The sequence below is a fragment of the Pneumocystis jirovecii genome, assembly GCF_001477535.1.
Source record: "Pneumocystis jirovecii RU7 chromosome Unknown supercont1.9, whole genome shotgun sequence".
Classification (NCBI taxonomy): domain Eukaryota; kingdom Fungi; phylum Ascomycota; class Pneumocystomycetes; order Pneumocystales; family Pneumocystaceae; genus Pneumocystis; species Pneumocystis jirovecii.
Genome location: NW_017264783.1, coordinates 360,145 through 378,300, shown reverse-complemented (window position 1 = coordinate 378,300; position 18,156 = coordinate 360,145). Strand labels below are relative to the sequence as shown.

The window sequence follows — 18,156 nt, the reverse complement described above, 5'->3', positions numbered from 1 at the left end:
ATATAGACATATAGTTGAATAATGCTCTTAATATTAAAATCTAAGGGGAGGGGTTTAATATTTTTAAAATATATTATGATATATGTGCTGTTTGTGTTTGCACAATAAGATATATATATTTTATAAATATTATTATAATTAATAATTGTTTTTAAAACTAAATGAGCTAAAATAAGGATAACATTGTATTTGTAATAAAAGATATGAATGATTGAATACTTTTAAACAGACATTTTCATTTTGATGGATTCATCAGGATGATAATCTTGAATAATAAAATCATTTAGTGTAAAATCTTCGATACGGGTAATTGAGCGGTTTAGAGAAAGGGTAGGAAAGGGATGTGGTGAACGGGCAAGCTGTTGTTGTAAAGCCTTAATGTGGTTTTTGTAGATGTGACAATCACCTAAAAACAGTTAACGTTTTTTTATTCTAAATATGATACTTACCCATGACATGAATAAGATCACCTGGATCTATATTACAAACATGGGCAATCATACACGTTAATAAAGCGTATGATGCAATATTAAATGGAACACCGAGCCCCATGTCGCAAGAACGCTGATATAATTGACATGAAAGTTCACGTCGACCGCCATTTGGTGGTATATGAACATAAAATTGACTATATATTTTGTAAATATTAGGTTATATATAGGATTTAAGATGTATTACCAAAACATGTGACATGGAGGTAATGCCATCTTTTTTAGATCTAAGTTATATTAAGAGGTAATATTAATTTAGTAAGGAAGAATACCTGCTGGGTTCCATGCCATAAGGATTAATCGACGATCATATGGAGATGTCTGAATTTTTTCAATGATATTGGCTAGTTGGTCAACTCCTTGACCTGTATAATCAGTTTTACAATCAATATATTTTGCGCCGAAGTGTCGCCATTGAAAACCATAAATAGGACCAAGATCACCTTCTTGGTGTTCTGTTAATCCGATAGAGTCAAGATATTCTTTTGAACCATTTGCGTCCCATATATGAATTTTTTTTTCTTTAAGTTCTAAAGAGTTTGTTTTTCCATGAATAAACCCTGTATTATATAAGGATAAGTTTAATGGACTTTAAATGAAGTTTACAAAGTAATTCCTCAATTACACCACGTAGAAAAATTCTTTTAGTTGTTAAAAGTGGTAGTTTTTTATTTCGAAGAGAAAATCTTAAGGGTGGTGGTGCAAAAATAGATAATGTCCCTGTTCCTGTTCTATCAGAACGATCTTCTCCATGGTCAATAATATATTGTATTAAGTTGAGATATTGTTGTTCTTCTGTATTTACCATGTTTTAAGAATATGAAGTAATAAATAGTATTTTTTGAATCTCTTAGTAATTAATTTTAAAATTTTTGAAATAAAATAATATTTTTTTGTATAGTTTTTTTAAAAAATTGTGTTCTTTTTTTATGAATTTTAAGATTTTGCGATTAATCGAATTATGTTTGTAATGAAAAATAAAGGTAAGTATTGTTTATAAAGATGCTTTTATTTAATTAAATTAGTTTTTTTTCTACTATGGACGTGTGATTGACTATATTCTTTTTTTTTTGAGAATTATAATATTGAACTTCATATGGGTAAAAAACAAGCTATTACATCTAAAAAAGCAGAATGTTCAGATGCTAACAATAATTCTACCATTCACGAACGAGAAGATAGTATAGATGAGTTAGCATTATCTGCAAAATTGAAAAAAAATAAAGAAACATCTCTATCAAAAACATTAACGATAAGAAAATTGCATTCATTTGATAAAGAAAATTTGCCTTTGGGGAATTCTGGAATTATGGAAAATGTTAATCGAAAAAAGCGTTCTCAGAAAAACATTTTTGTGGAAAAGGGTTCTAAAAGTAGTCAAAAAGAAAACGTTTTGCAAGAAATGTTTCAAGTTCAACTGAATGATTCAAAATGTACATTTATAGATGTGTACGATAATAGTATTGCTATAGAGGAAAGATTAGAAGAAGTAAAAGGTTTTTATGATTTTGGAATAGATTAAAATTTTTAGGCAATTAAAAAGATGGAAGAATTTGAGAAAAAATATATATGTCTTAAAGATCTCCGTCAAACAGAAGTTGAATCTAACTTTTTTGCTTATCGCGAAGTTGCAGAATCTCGATTTAAGGGTAAACTGTTTTATAGAATTTTTTTTCTGTTTTGATATAATTAGTTTCTGAAGTACTTATTGATAGTCTTACAAAAAATATAGACGCTAAAGACAAAAAGTTAAATGATTTATTATCTCATATTAATAATTTGGAACTAGAAAAGAAAGAATTTGAAAAGCTGTCTGAAAAATGTATGTTTTTAGTATGGTATTTGTATTAATTTTTTTAGTAAAATTTACTGAACAAGCTCTTGTTCATGCGAATTCTCAGATTTCATACTTAAATGCTAAGTTTTCTTCACGTTCTAGTGCTTCTATTTCTCAATTAAAAGAAGATCTTTATAGTGATCTAACAGGACTACTTATTCGTGATGTTAAATTAGAATCTAAGAAAACCGTTTTTGATTGTTTACAAACAGGTCGTAATGGAAGTAAGTATTGTTCTCATTTTTATTATTATGTTAATATATATAGCGCTTCATTTTAAACTTTCACTTTTTGTTGATCCCTCTTGTCAATCACAAGAGCGATTTTCATATACTCCTCTCTTCGATGAAGAACGAGATGCTCCACTTCTAAATTATTTACCTAATTACCTTACAGATGAAATTATATTTGAAAAAGATCAAGCTGCTATGTTTAATTGGAGATTATCGAGTGCTTTGCAAAAGAAGGATTAATTTTTTTAAATTGTAATTGCTTTAGTTTTCGATAGTTTTTGTTATATATATTAATATACATTAATAATGTATTTATATTGAATTATAACGTTCGTTTAATTTTTCTAATAATATTTAAAACGAATAATGGTGTAAATAATGAAAATTCGCAAAAAGATTTTTCAAGTTTTCGGTAGTTCGAAACTTGTTTCATATGTTAGCAATGTTCATCCAGTATCTAATCTTAGATATATAGAATATCCTTATGATGTAACGTCACCATTGTCTGTTAAGTTGCATGTATTTAATGTTTTGTTTTTGAAAGTTTTTTGATTTCTATTAGAAACAAAGAAAAGAAATTTTAAAGAAAGGCCACATTTTTTGGGAAAATAATAATACTTTTTACTTTAAAAAGTTAGAAGCATTTTGCAATGATGTTGTTAAAAAAAAGGGTTTAGTTACTGATGAGGATATGCTTGTGTTTTATAGAGAGTATTTGCAAAGTTCCAAGTTAAAAATGAGAGAATACCAATGGTCTTGGTATCAGCAAATTTTTGGTATTCTTGTGGATAGTTTTAAGGTTTGGATAAATAATACTGCAGATTGTTCGTCCTTTTTTTTTCATATAGATAGAAAAGAATGATAAATATGCTTGAAATATAATTTAGAAGCTATTTTTTATAAATAGATTGGATTTTGAGATTTTAATAACGTAAAAATATGTTTGATATCTAGATAAAAGTATGTTTAAGATCATATAATATTTTATATACTGGAAATATGAAAGGTTTTGGGAAGTTTTTTGGAGAATTTTATTAGTATATTGTTGATGTTTGCTAAGAAGAATTTATGTTTGCAAATTATATATTATTTTAGATTGATATTATTATATTAAATGTTTGAATTTTATGAAATCATATACATTTTTAAAAAAAAGTTATAAGTATTTATAAATATAATTTGTTGAAATATTTATTAGAATTTTTATTTTGTAGATATGAATATCTTGTATTTTATGAGTAAAAAGGTATATATAAATTATAATTAAAAATGAAATTTATATAATATTGTTTTCATATATTTTTAATTTTTTTTGCTTGTATAATTTGTATGTTTATGAAAAATAAAGTATTAGTTAAATTTAAAAAATTAAATTAAATATGATAAGGATTTTTGGTACATTTTAATTTAAATTGAAACTATAAAATATAGTCTATTAACAATATTTTATATTAAAATATCTTACTATTAATTTTATAGGAATTTTTGTATAAATATTATATATATATTTATTATAATAGTTAAAATTTAAAAAAGCTTATGTATTATATTAAAAACTAAACTTTGTAAACTTTAGATAAACTTTTTTAAATAATTGAATTATAAAATAATGTATAATGGATCTTATGAAAGTAACTTCTAGACATGTAAAAATATTAAGTTTTATTATGCAAAAAAACGTCTAATTTTTTAAATGAATTTAGGATTTTACAATTAATTAAATTTTTATGTATATTAACAATAATAATTGATTCCATATGCTTAAAAATGGTATTTTGAACCAAATTCGTATAATATATTGGATAGTTTTTGTGCACTGTGACTTAACACTTCCCTTAAAAAAGTATTAGTTTTATTTAAATATGATTTTATAATAACTTGATATTTTCAATATCATTACTTGTTGTTCCAGCAAATTTTTGAATAAATTCTTTGGCCGATTCTTCAAAATTTTTATAATCTCGTATATTTATATCATCTTCGTCTTCGCGTCCAAAATATTGGTTTGATGAAATAGACTGAGCACCGTCAAATTCTTGTAAACGTGTTTTGGCTTCTTCTTGAAGAAAAGAATCATATGAATTTCGCTCAAAATATCTATTTTTAGTCATTAGTATTCAATACAGAAATCAAACAATTAACTGGTCAGAAGAAATAGATTTTTGTCCAAAAAATTTATCACGAGCATAAGTAATGTCATCTGAAATTATTAGTATTATTTCTAATAATAAGTATAACATTCCACTACAAAAATTATTAGAAGTTGGTGTCTCTTTGGAAGATGTATTGTTATTTGTTTTGAACGATTTAGGTAGACTTGTGGTTTGCCCAAAACATAATTTTTGAAGCTTTGCTGGTTCATTTCTAACAGAATAACCAATTTTTAAAGATGGTTTCAAATCATGTGAATCGGATTTATTTGAATCATTTGAATCTTCGTTCTTTTTTGTTTTTATTTTATGTTCTTCAATTGTATGATTTAAATCGATAGAATTTTCTTGTTTCACGTTTTTTTCTACTTCATCAAAATCAATTGTTTCTGTTAGTTTTTTAGCTCCAAGTTTTTGAGTAAGTTTTGCTCCTATTCCTAATTTTCTATTTGCAGAAATATTTGATTTTAATTTAGATGTGTTTAAAATATTAGTTACTTTTGGTGAATTGGATTCTAAAGGTTTTTTATGGTTATAAATTTTCTCCGTTTCATGATCAGTAGAAATTTTAGTTGGCAATGAAATGTTTGTATTGTATATTGACGTAGATTTTTGAGATGTTTGATCGCTCCATTGAGCAAAAAAATCATCATTTGTATTATCATTTTCTAAAGAATGTTCTTCATTTTCTATTAAAACATTAGGATTACTATAAATATATTAGACGTTAAATTTTAAGTGAAAAATTAATACGATTTAGAATCTAAAAAAGCTCTTTGTTTTAATTCATCTTTGTATAGTGTGGCTACTTTACTAGTGTATTTTGCTTTTACATCTTTTGAGGTTAAAAATGAGGATCCTCCATGCTTGTTGAAGTATTCTAATGCAGATAAGTTTCCCCCTACTTTCATTATACGAAGTTGATCCCATGTCCATGAATCTAAAATAGTTGATCTTTTTGTTATAAATACATGTTTAGCCTAATTTAGTCTAATGAGGTATAATGATTTACCTAACGAATGATATATGGACGCCTAAATTTCTATGAATTGAGCTACAATCTAAACAAATGTAAATTCCAAAAGTTGTTGCTGCCCATGTTGCGCCATTTGCTCCACAGTCAAAACAGTTCTAAAAAATGTAAGCAACCGATGTTAATATATATATACGATTTTTTTAATAATATATTAATGTTTATTTTTAATTATTTTTACCTGATTACATTGCTGAGCTCTTAAAGTTGAAAAAAATTTTTGGCTCTCTTGTCTAGAAGCATGTTGCATATTTAATTGATTTTCTTTTTTTTAAAAGAAAAGATTAATAAAGATAAAAAGAAAAAGGAATATATTTATTGTCTGTTTTTTTTTGTTGTGTTTTGCTCGGATATTTCAGATAAATTTCTACGTTTAAATCCGGTGATTTTTAAAATTAATGTATTTTAAAAGCGTTTAAAGTTTTTCTATTAAAAAATATTGAGATTTTTGGAATGTTATATAGTTTAGATATCAAATCATTTGAAATGTATAGGACTATATGATTTTGATTGGTTTCAAATTTTAATATTTATAAAGCAAAAAGGAAAAAAATATTATTGTTTAATGATATAACAGAATTATAGAAATAGTATCCCTTAATAGTTGAAGCTTTTTAATAGTTTTAATAATTTAAAGCTGTTTGTTATTATTGCAAGTATATTTATTTTAGCAAATAAAAATATGATTTTTAAAATATATAAATTTTTAAAATTTTGGTAAATTATTTTATTTAGTTTTTTATTTTTAAATTTTTTTTGTTTTGCTTGTAATATAAAAAATAATGAAATTTTTAAAAATTAAAAAATTAGTATTAGTCATTTTAGGAGAATATTTTGTGATAATACTAGAATTTTTAGTGAACTTTTACGGAATTTCTTGTTTTATAATTTATATATACTGTAAATTGTTTTATTGAATATTTTTATAGTATAAATATTTTGAAGATTTTAAAAAATAAGTTTAGATAGTTAAGAATAATTATAGAGTTTTTATAAAGGGGAAATTGTATAAGAAAAAGTATATTTTAAAATTTAAGGCTAGTTTTTTTATTTATATGTTTTTTTACTTGTATTTAATGAATATTTGAAGATTTTTAATATCAATATTTATATTTTGATCTTATAACTATATATTATTCTTTATTTTTATAGAAGTTTAATTAGTAAAAATGTTAATAATTTATTTTATAGAATATGGTTAATAAATCCTGATTGAATTAAAAATATATTAAGAAAAAAATAACTGTTTAAATTTTAAAGGATTAATGTAGTAAATATTATTTTTGAGAAGTCTGATTTATGTTTAATTTTCTTATATTTCATATGGTACTTTTAAACAGTTTTTCTACTATTAAATTTATAAATTTAAGTTTTTATTAACATATTTTTGTAATGATTAATTTTATGTATAAATTTAATTAACAATGATGTTTATAGAAATAAAAATATGCTATGCAAATTATAATATATTGAAATTTATTATTCTAGATTAGCTGATTATAACAAAAAATAAAAAGAAAATAGTTAATATTCCGAATACCTATTTTAATTAATTTAAAAGGAATTATTAAGTAAAACTAACTTTTAACATAAGCCATCTGTTATTACTAATTTTTCGATAATATTTTAAGAGCTCTTGTTGTGCTGAGCTTACATTGTTGATTACGTCGTCTGTATTAACACTAATCCTTTGAACAGTTTCTCGTTGTTCTGCTACCATTTGAGCGAGTTGGGAAAAAATAGACCCCAATTCATGAATTGTTGATTCTATACTTTGAATTGCTGATGAACGAGAATCTATATAAGATTTCTGTTCTTCTAGCAGTTGTATTTGTTGAAACGAATCATGATGTGTTTTACTGTTAAAATTTTCATCATTCATGTCTAAAATAAGATAATCTGTTTCAGGTTTCATGAATTTCGTATTTTTGTCTTTAGAATCATACTCTATATAAAGAGGAAATTGATATTTTTTTTCTATAGTTCCCGAATGTGTTGTAGTTGCCATGAATTGTTCACTTCTTTTTTTATTTGCTTTCATATTCTTAAAAATAAATAGTTGGAGTTTTATAAATTTAACGAAATGAAATATTACCTTTGTTCTTATTTCTAATATATTTTTAAATGTTATACTCGTATTCGCTAACTTGTTCTTCAAGAGAGTAATTACATTTTCTGAATGTTGATGTTCTTTGCTTTTGTTTTTATTATTTCTTGATTTTTGTTTATTAAGATATTCGTGAAGATTTGAAATTTCAGAGTTTAGATCTTCAATATTTTGTTTTATAATATATATTAATTCTGAAATTTCACTAGGTTTATCATCAAATAATGTTTTTTTTCTAGCCACTAAATTTTGTAAATTTTTTAAGTAATAATAATAAAGAATGAAGCATTTACGTTGTGCTAGCCTTTGTAATTTTTCTCCAGTTTTATTGATATCTTTAGCTATTTTGCTTGCTATATTTCCAAAATCGTTTTTGATATACTTTTTTGATTCATTTATGTGTATACTTTCTTTATTCTGGGAATGAAATCTTTTTGTTTCTTTTGAATTTCTTTTTAATGTTAATGCACAAGCATGAAATTCTTTTGTACGATCTTGAATAGACATATTTAAACATTAGATGTATTTTTTCCAAAAGTTAACATTTCGTCGATTAATTTTAAAATGAGGTTTAAATCAATAAATCTGAAAATAGTTCCTTTTTATCAAATTTGTTATTTTAAATCTGTAACAAGGATATTTTTTGGAAGAGACATTCATTCATTAAAATTGAATAAAGATTATGATTTAATTCATATTCATTCATTAACTTTAAAATCTATAATAGGAAAGAATTTATGGGCTCAAAAATTACTTCAGCCTGTATTTCTTACTCTTAGTTTTAGAAAAAATACTACTTTTTTAGAGAATCTGGATGATTTGTCTTATTCAATAGATTACACAATAGTTTATAAAGAAGTATATAAATTAGTTGAAAGTTCAGAATTTCAAGATTTAGCTGATTTAGCTGATAAGATTTCTGAACTTGTCTTTAGTCACAAATGTAAAGCTAATTGGGTCAAAATAAAGATTGAAACACCTAAAGGGAATTTGTTTGCAGGAACTGGATTACAAGTTGTAAGAAGAAAAGATGGTATTGTGGAAGTGGATGATCAATTTTTTGTAAAAAAATTAAGTCTTTTTACAATCATAGGTATGAATCCAGAAGAAATGATTAATAAACAAAATATTATTATTAATTTAATATTATATAAATCACCTATAAATTTAGAAGATCGAAATTGTTCTATCATAAATATATATAATATTGAAAAAGTTTTAAAAGAAATTGTTAAAGTTTAATAATCCTTTATATCGATAACCTTGCTAATAAATTAAGCATGTAGAAAGTTCGTCTTTTAAAACTATAGAGGCTCTTGCATTATCAATAGCAAGAATTTTGTGTATTTCGCATAATATTGAAAAAATAAAAGTAAATGTGGAGAAACCTAGTGCTTTGGCTTTTGCTAGATCTGCAGGTGTTGAGATTGTTAGGTCACGATCATGTTTTTTTTCTGATGACTATATTAATTCTAAAGGACCTGTTGATAATGATGCTATTTATATAGCATTAGGTAGTAATCTTGGGAATAAGGTGAAATTTATTTCTGATGCCATTGAAAAAATGTCTATCAGAGGAATAAAGGTTTTAAAAACATCTATGTTGTATGAATCAGAACCTATGTATTTTAAAGATCAGCCAGTATTTTATAATGCTGTATGTAAGGTTTATGACATTTTTTTAACTAATAGTGTGCTAATGATTTAAGGTTGAAACTTCTTTAAACCCTAAACAGCTCTTAGATGAACTAAAAACAATTGAAAAAGAATTTGGACGAGTTAAGACTATTGACAAAGGTCCACGATGTATTGATTTAGATATTATTTTCTTTCGTAGGAAAATAATTAACTCTGAATCATTGATTGTTCCTCATCCTCAAGCACTTGAACGTCCATTTGTTTTAAAACCACTTTGCGAGTAAGTATATATAAATAGAATAATTATTTTTTAATTACAAATTAGCATATCGAATGACCTTGTTCATCCTATTACTGGATTACCTATAGTTTCTTATCTTAAGAAAATTGTTAATCCTGGTATTAAACCAGTTTTGCCATTTTTATATAAAAATAGAAGTATAAATTTTAGTTCTGAATTTTATAAAGCGCCTACACATATTATGGCCATTTTAAATCTTACTCCTGATTCTTTTTTCGATGGGGGTGTTCATTCATATGATTCTATATTAATGGATGTGGAGAATTTTATAAATGCAGGGGCGACGATAATTGATATTGGTGGGCAGTCTGCACGGTCTGGTTCACATGTTGTTTCTATAGAGGAAGAGATTTCTCGAGTTATTCCTGCTATAAAATATCTCTTAAAAGTATATCCTGATATTTTAGTAAGTGTAGATACTTTTCGTTCTGAGGTTGCAGAACAAGCAATTAAGGCTGGTGCTAGTCTTGTTAATGATATAAGTGGGGGAAGGTATGATCCAAAAATGCTTAATGTGGTTGCCAAGTTGAAAGTTCCAATATGTATAATGCATATGAGAGGTGATTTTTTAACTATGGACAATTTAACTGATTATGGTACCGATATTATAAAACAAATTACTAAAGAATTAGAAGAATTGCTTGTTTTTGCTGAAAGTTCAGGTATTTTTAGGTGGAATATTATTTTAGATCCTGGGTTAGGATTTGCTAAAACTTCCTATCAAAATATAGAATTGTTAAGAAGATTTAATGAATTAAAATCTCAGCATTGCTTTAATGGTTTGCCTTGGTTGCTTGGTCCAAGTCGCAAAAGATTTACAGGGTGTCTTACAGGTGATGTTATGCCAAAAGATAGGATTTGGGGCACTGCTGCTTCGGTTGCCGCATCTGTTTTAGGAGGCTGTGATATTATACGGGTTCATGATGTTTATGAAATGTATAAAGTTTCAAGAACTTTGGATGCTATTTGGAAAGGAGTTTATTGAATTGTTATTATTTATTTGTAAACTATAATATACATAATACTTTGGTTGATTGTAATTTTGCAATTTATATTTAAATATTATTTGTCAAAAATATTAATTCATAATAAAAAATATTTTTTTAATTTTGAAATGTATTCTGATAAATTATAAATTTATAAATAGGTTTTTTGGTTTTAAGATTAAATTGAAAATACTATAATATTGAAGTATTATTATGAATTTTCTAAAGAATAATAATATTTTAATGATTATATAGGTTTTTTTCAAATATAAAATTTACGTTTTTTTATGATTATATTCGTTATGTCAAATGGAATGCTAAGTATTTATTCTTACAGATATTTGAATTTGGTTATATGCTAAAGATTTGCAGAATATACTTCTGTTAGTATAAAAAAGCCTTTAAGCAAACTAAAACCGGGAAATGTTTTTGGGCCTACTGAGGAAATATCAAGTTCTCAAACTTCTGTAAGAAAAAAGATTCAATGGCCTGATTCATTGAAAGAATTTGTTGGGAGGTGTTTTGAAAATTGTTCCGACAAAGATAGGCCTTTTATAGAAAAAGAACTTAAAGAGATTATTACTAAGGCTTTTGAAGACGATACTGTTTTTTCTATTGATTGGAATAAAATTGAGCTAAATACTCTTAAAAAGGAAAGAAAGCAGTCTAATGAATATTTTCAGAAAAGTAAAATGAATAAGTAAGTTTGAATTTTGTTATATGTTTTAAATTAAAAGAATTTAGAGTGAAAGTTGAACGATCTGACCTTAATACTTTTAGAGTATTAGAAGATGAACATCAAAAAGAGAAAAGAATTAAGAGATTTGAGGAAAAGAACATAGCTAAAATTTCAAATGAGACATTAAATGTTGATATATGTTCTCATCATTCTGTATGGATTTTGTGTTTTTTAATCATTCTTATTTTATTAGGATGTAATTGATTGGGATGAACATACTATAGTTGGAAGGTCTCAACAGTTAGAAAAAAAATATTTGCGTCTTACTTCAGCACCTGATCCTGAAACAGTTCGACCTTTATCTGTATTAAAAAAGACTTTGGAATTTTTGAAGACTAAATGGAAAGAAGAAAATAATTATCTTTATATATGTGATCAATTTAAATCATTAAGACAAGATCTTACTGTACAAAGAATTAAAAATGATTTTACTGTAATGGTATATGAAATTCATGCTCGAATAGCTCTTGAAAAGGTTTGTTGTATGTATAGATATAAATATATACACATAACGTTTTTAGGGTGATTTAGGAGAATATAATCAGTGTCAGACACAGGTATATTTGAGAAAGAATATTCTAGTTTGTTAAATTATAATTAGCTTTTTTCATTATATAGTTATAATCTTCCTGGTCACCCTGATGAATTTTTAGCCTATCGTATTCTTTACCTTTTACATACACGAAATAAATCAGGTTTATTTTGTTTTGTGCTTTTTTTTTTATTAATTTATTTTATTAGATATTCATGAAATACTTTTGAAACTTAGTGAAAAAGAAAGAAAAAATAAAGCAATAAAACATGCTTTGGATGTAAGAGCTGCACTTGGAACGTCTAATTATCATTTATTGTTTAAATTATATTTAAATGCACCAAATATGGGAGGTTATTTAATGGATCGTTTTGTAGAAAGAGAAAGGGTTATTGCTTTATGCAAGATGTTTAGAGCGTGAGTTTTGTTTTTGGAATTTATTATATTGCTTAACAATAAAAGATATCGACCAAGTTTAAGTTTGAAATTTTTATGTCAAGAGTTATCATTTGAGAATGAATCTGAATGTTTTGAATTTTTAATGGTACGATGTAATAAGGATGTTTTTATACGTGATGAGGAAAGTAAATTTTTACATATCAATACTAAAGATGCTCTTGAATATTTTGAACAAGCTAGATTGAAGAATAAAGTTATTGATATTAAAGGGCAATTATAATGGCTTAAATTAGTATTTTTATACGAATTATAGAAGCTATGAGTACTTTCATTTTACTTTTTGTTTATCATAATAATATTAATTATTTTATTTTTTTATAATTTACTTTTTACATGTTTTTTAATTTTATATTATTTTTACGATAAAATTATCTTTTTGAAATTTTATTAATATAAAGCAAAATATTTATAATAGAAGGGGGAAATAGAAGAAATATTTATAATTATTTTCAGTAAATTGTTGTTAATTCAAACATTGTGTTATGGTTAAAGTATTTTTATAAATATTGATTACTATTATATTTATCTAACATATTAAGTCTCGTAAATTAAAAAATACTGATCGTCAAGATTCAGTAGGTATTCGAGCAAAATCAGCTATTTCTATTGAGCCTCCAAAAAAAGTTATTAGAGCACTTTATGATTATGTTTCTCAGTCTTCAGTTGAACTTGCATTTTCTAAAGGCGATTTTTTTCATGTAATAGGTAATGAAAATGATGAAAATTGGTATGAAGCATGTAATCCTGCAACTAATGTTCGTGGTCTTGTTCCAGTATCTTATTTTCAGGTTTTAGGACGGACTGAGAAAGATAGTTTGCATATTAAAAATTCAGAGAAATTAAACGAAAAAAATCATGTTACTGAGGCTCCTGTAAAGAATCAGTCTTTATATGGGGTTGTTCAGTATGATTTTCATGCAGAAAGGCCTGATGAGCTTGAAGCTCAGGCTGGAGAAGCTATTATAGTGATTGCACAGTCAAACCATGAATGGTTCGTGGCTAAACCAATAGGTAGATTAGGTGGTCCAGGTCTTATTCCTATTTCTTTTATAGAGATTAGAGATTTTTCTACAGGGAAAGCTATTACTAATGTTCAAGAACTTGTAGATAGCATGGCAATTCCAAGAGTTGAAGAATGGAAGAAAATGACTGCTGAGTATAAGAATAATAGTATTTCTCTTGGAAAATTTAATTTTGACGAGAAATCATCTAATAAAAATAATTCTGTTTCCCAAAATAATCAAAGTGTTGAATGTTCAAAGAAATCTATGCATGATATTAAATTGGTTTCTGGATCTTTTTATAATAATAATAATGAATATATTTGTATAGTTTCTTCACGTGTTATTAAGCATGTTTATATTAATGAGGGATATCAATATCTTGTTCACGCTGAAATGGAAAATTCTCGTTATCGCAGTTTATTTAGATATTACGAGGATTTTTATAATTTGCAAGTGATGTTGCTTGAAGAATTTCCTGTAGAGGCTGGTAGAACAGGTGAACGGCGTATATTACCATATATGCCAGTCCCTTTATCTTATGTTGATGATCAAATTTCTCAAAGAAGATGTATTGATTTAGATACTTATTTGAGGGATCTTTGTAGATTACCTTCTTATATTAAGCGAAGTTCTTTAGTAACGGGTTTTTTTCTCTTGAGAGATTCTGATACAGAGTCTGATACGCCTATAACAACTCAATTATCTAGTCCTGAGTTTTCTGGAAAAGTATTTGAAAATTCCGAGTCATATGGTTCTTTTTTGAATGATAATGATATATCTTTATTTTCGACTAGTTCTAAGAAATCTATTTCAGGAAATTTATCATCATCTAATGCATTTTCTTCACCTGTATCTTCTGGGAATTTTGGGTTTAGTTTTAACGCAAGACCTGCTGAGTCAGGATATGATTCTGAAGTGTCTAAATTGAGTGAAATGTTTCAGAATTCATCAATTTCAAAAAATGAGTATACTTATCCTCATGTTTCTCAAACTTTAAAAGAATCTCAAACTCAGGGTTTAAAACTTTCACAGGATAATACTTTGCATAGTGGAATTTACTCGGATTCTCTTTATATTAAAATAAAAATATTTTTTGCAGATGATCTTATTGCAATTCGTGTACCACGGCAAATTACATTTATTCAACTTATGGAAAAACTTCAAGATCGCTTAGGTATTGTAATAAAGTCTTTGCGATGTAAAGAAATGAATAATCATTCGTGTTTTATAAGATGTGATGATGATTTACGGAATGCAATAAATCAAAATTCAAAATTGGTTTTGTATGTTGAATAATATATTTAATGAGTTTAGGATATGATATTATATAGTGATAATAAGTCTTTTACGCTAACGTTTCTTATATTTCTGAGATTTAAAGCTTTTAGAATTAGCATGATATTTTCTTAATGTAGTTATATATTTTTGATTAACTTTAGATAATATGTATAATTTAGAAATATTGAAATTAAATATTGAGAAAATAAAATTGATTCTTTTGTACTTTATTTAATTTTGCTAAATAAATGTTTTGTTTTTGGAATAATTTGTGTAGTTCGTAAACATTTTTATTCTAATAAAGATATTAATATTTTTTAAAAAAAAACATAGTTTGATTTTTAAATTTTGAAAATTATTTAAATTATTTTATATTAATAAATTTAAACATTAAAAATTTAGCTAAAATTTAGTGACAATTTTATAGAAAAAATATTTAAGAATTAGTGAATTATAAATTGTTTAAAAGCGTATTTATTAAATTTGTTTGATAATTTTAAATAATATAGAATTTATTTATAATGAAAACATAAACTTTTAATTTTCAGATTGCAAATTAATGTCTTCAAACATTTGTGACTTGAAATATTATCTAAATTTAATCATAGCTACTGTAATATATTAAAAGTTAATAGATTGCTAATGAATTGTTAAATAACGATACTATATAAGTGTATGTAAATTTATTTTTAATAGATTTAAATATAGGTTATATTTAATTATATAAATTAAAAAAATCATTCTGAATATCCAAGAAGTTTAAATTTTTCAATAAATACAAAATAACGGTCCATAAGCTCAATATATGTTTTAGGAGCAGCTATAGAAGAAAGCATATTACGAATTTTTGTAATGCCATCACATGCGATCATATTTTGCAAATGTCTTAGTAAATCAGGAGAAAACTGAAAAAGAGTTATTTAAATAATTGATATATATATGTATATATTACTTCAGAATACCATCTGCAATTCCATGCATTTAATTTTACAATTGCTAATAATACTTCTTCATGATTTCCTTGTTCTTTATAGAATAATAAACTCTTGTCCCATGCTTTTATTGAAAATTTTAATTTAAGACAATTTCTAAATGCTTCTAATGATTCTTCCTGGTAATAATGTAAGAAAAACTCAAATAAAAAACTAATGAATACTTTATATTGTAATCTCCATGCAAGATTACCTAGAATTTCCCATTCTGCTGCTGTTTTCTTGCATTGTGCTTTTTGGGCATTAAAATGAGAGATTTCTGCTCTCCATATAGTATATACTCGTAAATCCTATTATTCTTAAAATATAGACAATTATATGGAATTCTGATTACTTCATAAAGAACCATAAAAAGATTATCTAGCCAACGCTCACATAGTCTTTTTCCATAAAATAAAAGGCTATTATTTTTTTTATTTCTATAACACTTTTCGTTTGAAATGTGATTGTCTATGGAGTTTTTTTTTTGCATTAAGATTTCAGTTTCTGTATTCAATTGTTTTTTGCAATTTTTGGATATGCTATTAAATTCTGAATCTTCAGCCTTGTGAGTTTTTTTAAGACTATTATTTTTGTAATTGCTGAAAGCAGTTATAGATGCTGATTGATTTGATGTTGTATTATCATGATTTTCTTTATGTAATTTATATTCTTCTTTCATAATAAATACTAACGATCGAAATTTTAAGAGTCGATCCCATCCTATTTTTGTTACTATTTTTATAAGAAGATCATATGCACGCGAAAAAGTTCCTCTAAGAGATGGTGATGGTAGTCTTAATAAAACTGGATCAATCTATGATATTTAAGTAAGAAATAATTATGTTTAAAATAATTACTGTATTGTTATTTTTATATGTTTCATTTGGAGTTAATTCATAGTCGTTTATATCTATAGGAACTGGAAAATGAGCTTTAATTGGCTCCGGCATTCTATAACTATCTTTTTCATAATAAGTATATATTGGACATGAATTTAAAGTTAACAAAGCCTTTATATAGTTTGAGTAATTTTTTCATTAAGACTTTATGACTAACCATTTTGTAATCTTCAAGAGATATATATACTTGAGTAAGAATTTCCCATGTAATGAATTCAGAAGGTGCATAGTTAACAGCTTTTTTTGCACATTGAAGAGCTAAATCGTAAGAATTTTTTTTCATAAGATATTCTGCTTGAATAACAAGAGATGAATAATTAACAGGATTTAATTTTAAACTTTCATTTAAAAGATTAATAGCAATAAATTCTTCATCTAACAAATAAATTAGTATATACTGACTTTTTTGCTAAATTACCCATTAAAAAGTATAATTTTGCTAAAAAGGGTATAATTTCCGAGTTTTTATAACGAAGTTTTTCAAAATGATTAATTCCGACTGCATAACGTCCAGTCATGTTTAGATATTTTAGTATACCATTTGTAAGATTATTATTAATAATATCAGGAACTTGTGTTTCTGAACTACAGCCTAATTTCCAACCTTTTAAAATAGTTAGTGATCAAATTAATTAAAGAATATTTATTACCTTTTAAAAATAATTGAGAACATGCATCTAAAAATTTTTCCTCGAATTCTGTAGATATTATTGGATTTAATTTTCGGAATCCTGAGGGTTGGTATGTATAATTGTCTGAAAACTGAAGCCATCGTAATACTTCACAAAGGAATGTTTCAGTCCACATTTCAGGTGTTACTTCTTTTCTAGTAAATTTAAATAAGAAATATATAGCTATAGTAATAACAATACTTATTCCCATGCTCGTCAATAGCAATGCTTTCGATTCCTCCTGGAATTTTCATTTCAACATGAATATCGAGTCGTGAAAAAGCATTATATATACTATTTTTTGAGTAATTACAGAAAAAAATGAATTATTACCAAAAAAGACCAGTATGTATTTCCCATGGCTGATTTTTTCGGAACCACGCTTGTTCTTTGTCAACAGAATATGTTAAATTGTTAAGATATGCTGCTAAAGATGCTGATGAAGATGCATCGACTCCCAAAACATAATGATAAGTGCTAATCTAATTGGTTTATTTAATAATCTTGTGCAAAAAGTTTTAGTAAATAATTACATCTTTGTTTCCTAATTGTGGTTGATGTTTTATAAGATGTACGAGATTTGGAGGGCCAAGCTCCCTGAAGTTTGCTAAAGATTCTGTCCTAGAAGCTATAGATTCACCCAGTTCTGATTCCATAAATCTTTGTTAAATTTTAGTGGTTTTATAAATAAAAAACAATAATGGGAATATACTCTGGAACATTTTTTAAAAATTCAGTCATTGTAATTTAAAAACTTTAGGTTTGTTCGGTATCGTTGGTTTTTATATCGTTAGATAAAAAAAAGTTTAGGATAATTTTTAGTA

At 25.4% G+C, this 18,156-nt stretch overlaps 9 protein-coding genes across 9 annotated transcripts; 5 read left to right on the top strand and 4 right to left on the bottom strand.

Annotated features, from left to right (window-relative positions):
* Positions 1-221: 221 nt before the first annotated feature.
* Positions 222-1,299, bottom strand: T551_02235 (thymidylate synthase; the record flags this gene model as incomplete). The annotated part of the gene is made up of 5 exons (XM_018374498.1): positions 222-406; positions 450-628; positions 679-718; positions 764-1,051; positions 1,098-1,299. The coding sequence occupies 5 exons, from the start codon at positions 1,297-1,299 to the stop codon at positions 222-224; spliced, it is 894 nt and encodes a 297-aa protein (XP_018229450.1).
* Positions 1,300-1,587: 288 nt separating this feature from the next.
* On the top strand, positions 1,588-2,801 carry T551_02234 (uncharacterized protein; the record flags this gene model as incomplete). Its single annotated transcript, XM_018374497.1, has 5 exons — positions 1,588-1,980; positions 2,023-2,140; positions 2,185-2,313; positions 2,352-2,552; positions 2,596-2,801. 5 exons carry the CDS (start codon positions 1,588-1,590, stop codon positions 2,799-2,801), a joined length of 1,047 nt encoding a protein of 348 aa, XP_018229449.1.
* Positions 2,802-2,939: 138 nt separating this feature from the next.
* Positions 2,940-3,436, top strand: T551_02233 (uncharacterized protein; the record flags this gene model as incomplete). Its single annotated transcript, XM_018374496.1, has 3 exons — positions 2,940-3,080; positions 3,124-3,360; positions 3,410-3,436. The coding sequence occupies 3 exons, from the start codon at positions 2,940-2,942 to the stop codon at positions 3,434-3,436; spliced, it is 405 nt and encodes a 134-aa protein (XP_018229448.1).
* An 886-nt stretch (positions 3,437-4,322) lies between these two features.
* Positions 4,323-5,994, bottom strand: T551_02232 (uncharacterized protein; the record flags this gene model as incomplete). The annotated part of the gene is made up of 7 exons (XM_018374495.1): positions 4,323-4,395; positions 4,440-4,658; positions 4,704-4,761; positions 4,810-5,420; positions 5,465-5,665; positions 5,724-5,842; positions 5,926-5,994. 7 exons carry the CDS (start codon positions 5,992-5,994, stop codon positions 4,323-4,325), a joined length of 1,350 nt encoding a protein of 449 aa, XP_018229447.1.
* A 1,224-nt stretch (positions 5,995-7,218) lies between these two features.
* On the bottom strand, positions 7,219-8,388 carry T551_02231 (t-SNARE syntaxin). The gene is made up of 4 exons (XM_018374494.1): positions 8,145-8,388; positions 7,840-8,093; positions 7,327-7,788; positions 7,219-7,284 (listed from the first exon to the last, which is right to left on the bottom strand). Exons 1-4 carry the CDS (start codon positions 8,356-8,358, stop codon positions 7,234-7,236), a joined length of 981 nt encoding a protein of 326 aa, XP_018229446.1. The 5' UTR covers positions 8,359-8,388; the 3' UTR covers positions 7,219-7,233.
* A 27-nt stretch (positions 8,389-8,415) lies between these two features.
* T551_02230 (folic acid synthesis protein fol1) lies at positions 8,416-10,775 on the top strand (the record flags this gene model as incomplete). The annotated part of the gene is made up of 4 exons (XM_018374493.1): positions 8,416-9,087; positions 9,131-9,517; positions 9,561-9,769; positions 9,815-10,775. The coding sequence occupies 4 exons, from the start codon at positions 8,416-8,418 to the stop codon at positions 10,773-10,775; spliced, it is 2,229 nt and encodes a 742-aa protein (XP_018229445.1).
* Positions 10,776-11,063: 288 nt separating this feature from the next.
* T551_02229 (uncharacterized protein) lies at positions 11,064-12,726 on the top strand (the record flags this gene model as incomplete). Its single annotated transcript, XM_018374492.1, has 8 exons — positions 11,064-11,097; positions 11,149-11,476; positions 11,521-11,668; positions 11,709-11,990; positions 12,037-12,072; positions 12,117-12,210; positions 12,257-12,464; positions 12,510-12,726. 8 exons carry the CDS (start codon positions 11,064-11,066, stop codon positions 12,724-12,726), a joined length of 1,347 nt encoding a protein of 448 aa, XP_018229444.1.
* Positions 12,727-12,988: 262 nt separating this feature from the next.
* T551_02228 (phosphatidylinositol-3-phosphate-binding protein BEM1) lies at positions 12,989-14,806 on the top strand (the record flags this gene model as incomplete). The annotated part of the gene is made up of 2 exons (XM_018374491.1): positions 12,989-12,997; positions 13,046-14,806. The coding sequence occupies 2 exons, from the start codon at positions 12,989-12,991 to the stop codon at positions 14,804-14,806; spliced, it is 1,770 nt and encodes a 589-aa protein (XP_018229443.1).
* Positions 14,807-15,525: 719 nt separating this feature from the next.
* On the bottom strand, positions 15,526-18,073 carry T551_02227 (uncharacterized protein; the record flags this gene model as incomplete). Its single annotated transcript, XM_018374490.1, has 12 exons — positions 15,526-15,693; positions 15,741-15,899; positions 15,945-16,070; positions 16,115-16,576; positions 16,620-16,772; positions 16,819-17,036; positions 17,080-17,265; positions 17,312-17,487; positions 17,534-17,626; positions 17,666-17,814; positions 17,866-17,992; positions 18,045-18,073. The coding sequence occupies 12 exons, from the start codon at positions 18,071-18,073 to the stop codon at positions 15,526-15,528; spliced, it is 2,046 nt and encodes a 681-aa protein (XP_018229442.1).
* Between the last annotated feature and the right edge of the window lie 83 nt (positions 18,074-18,156).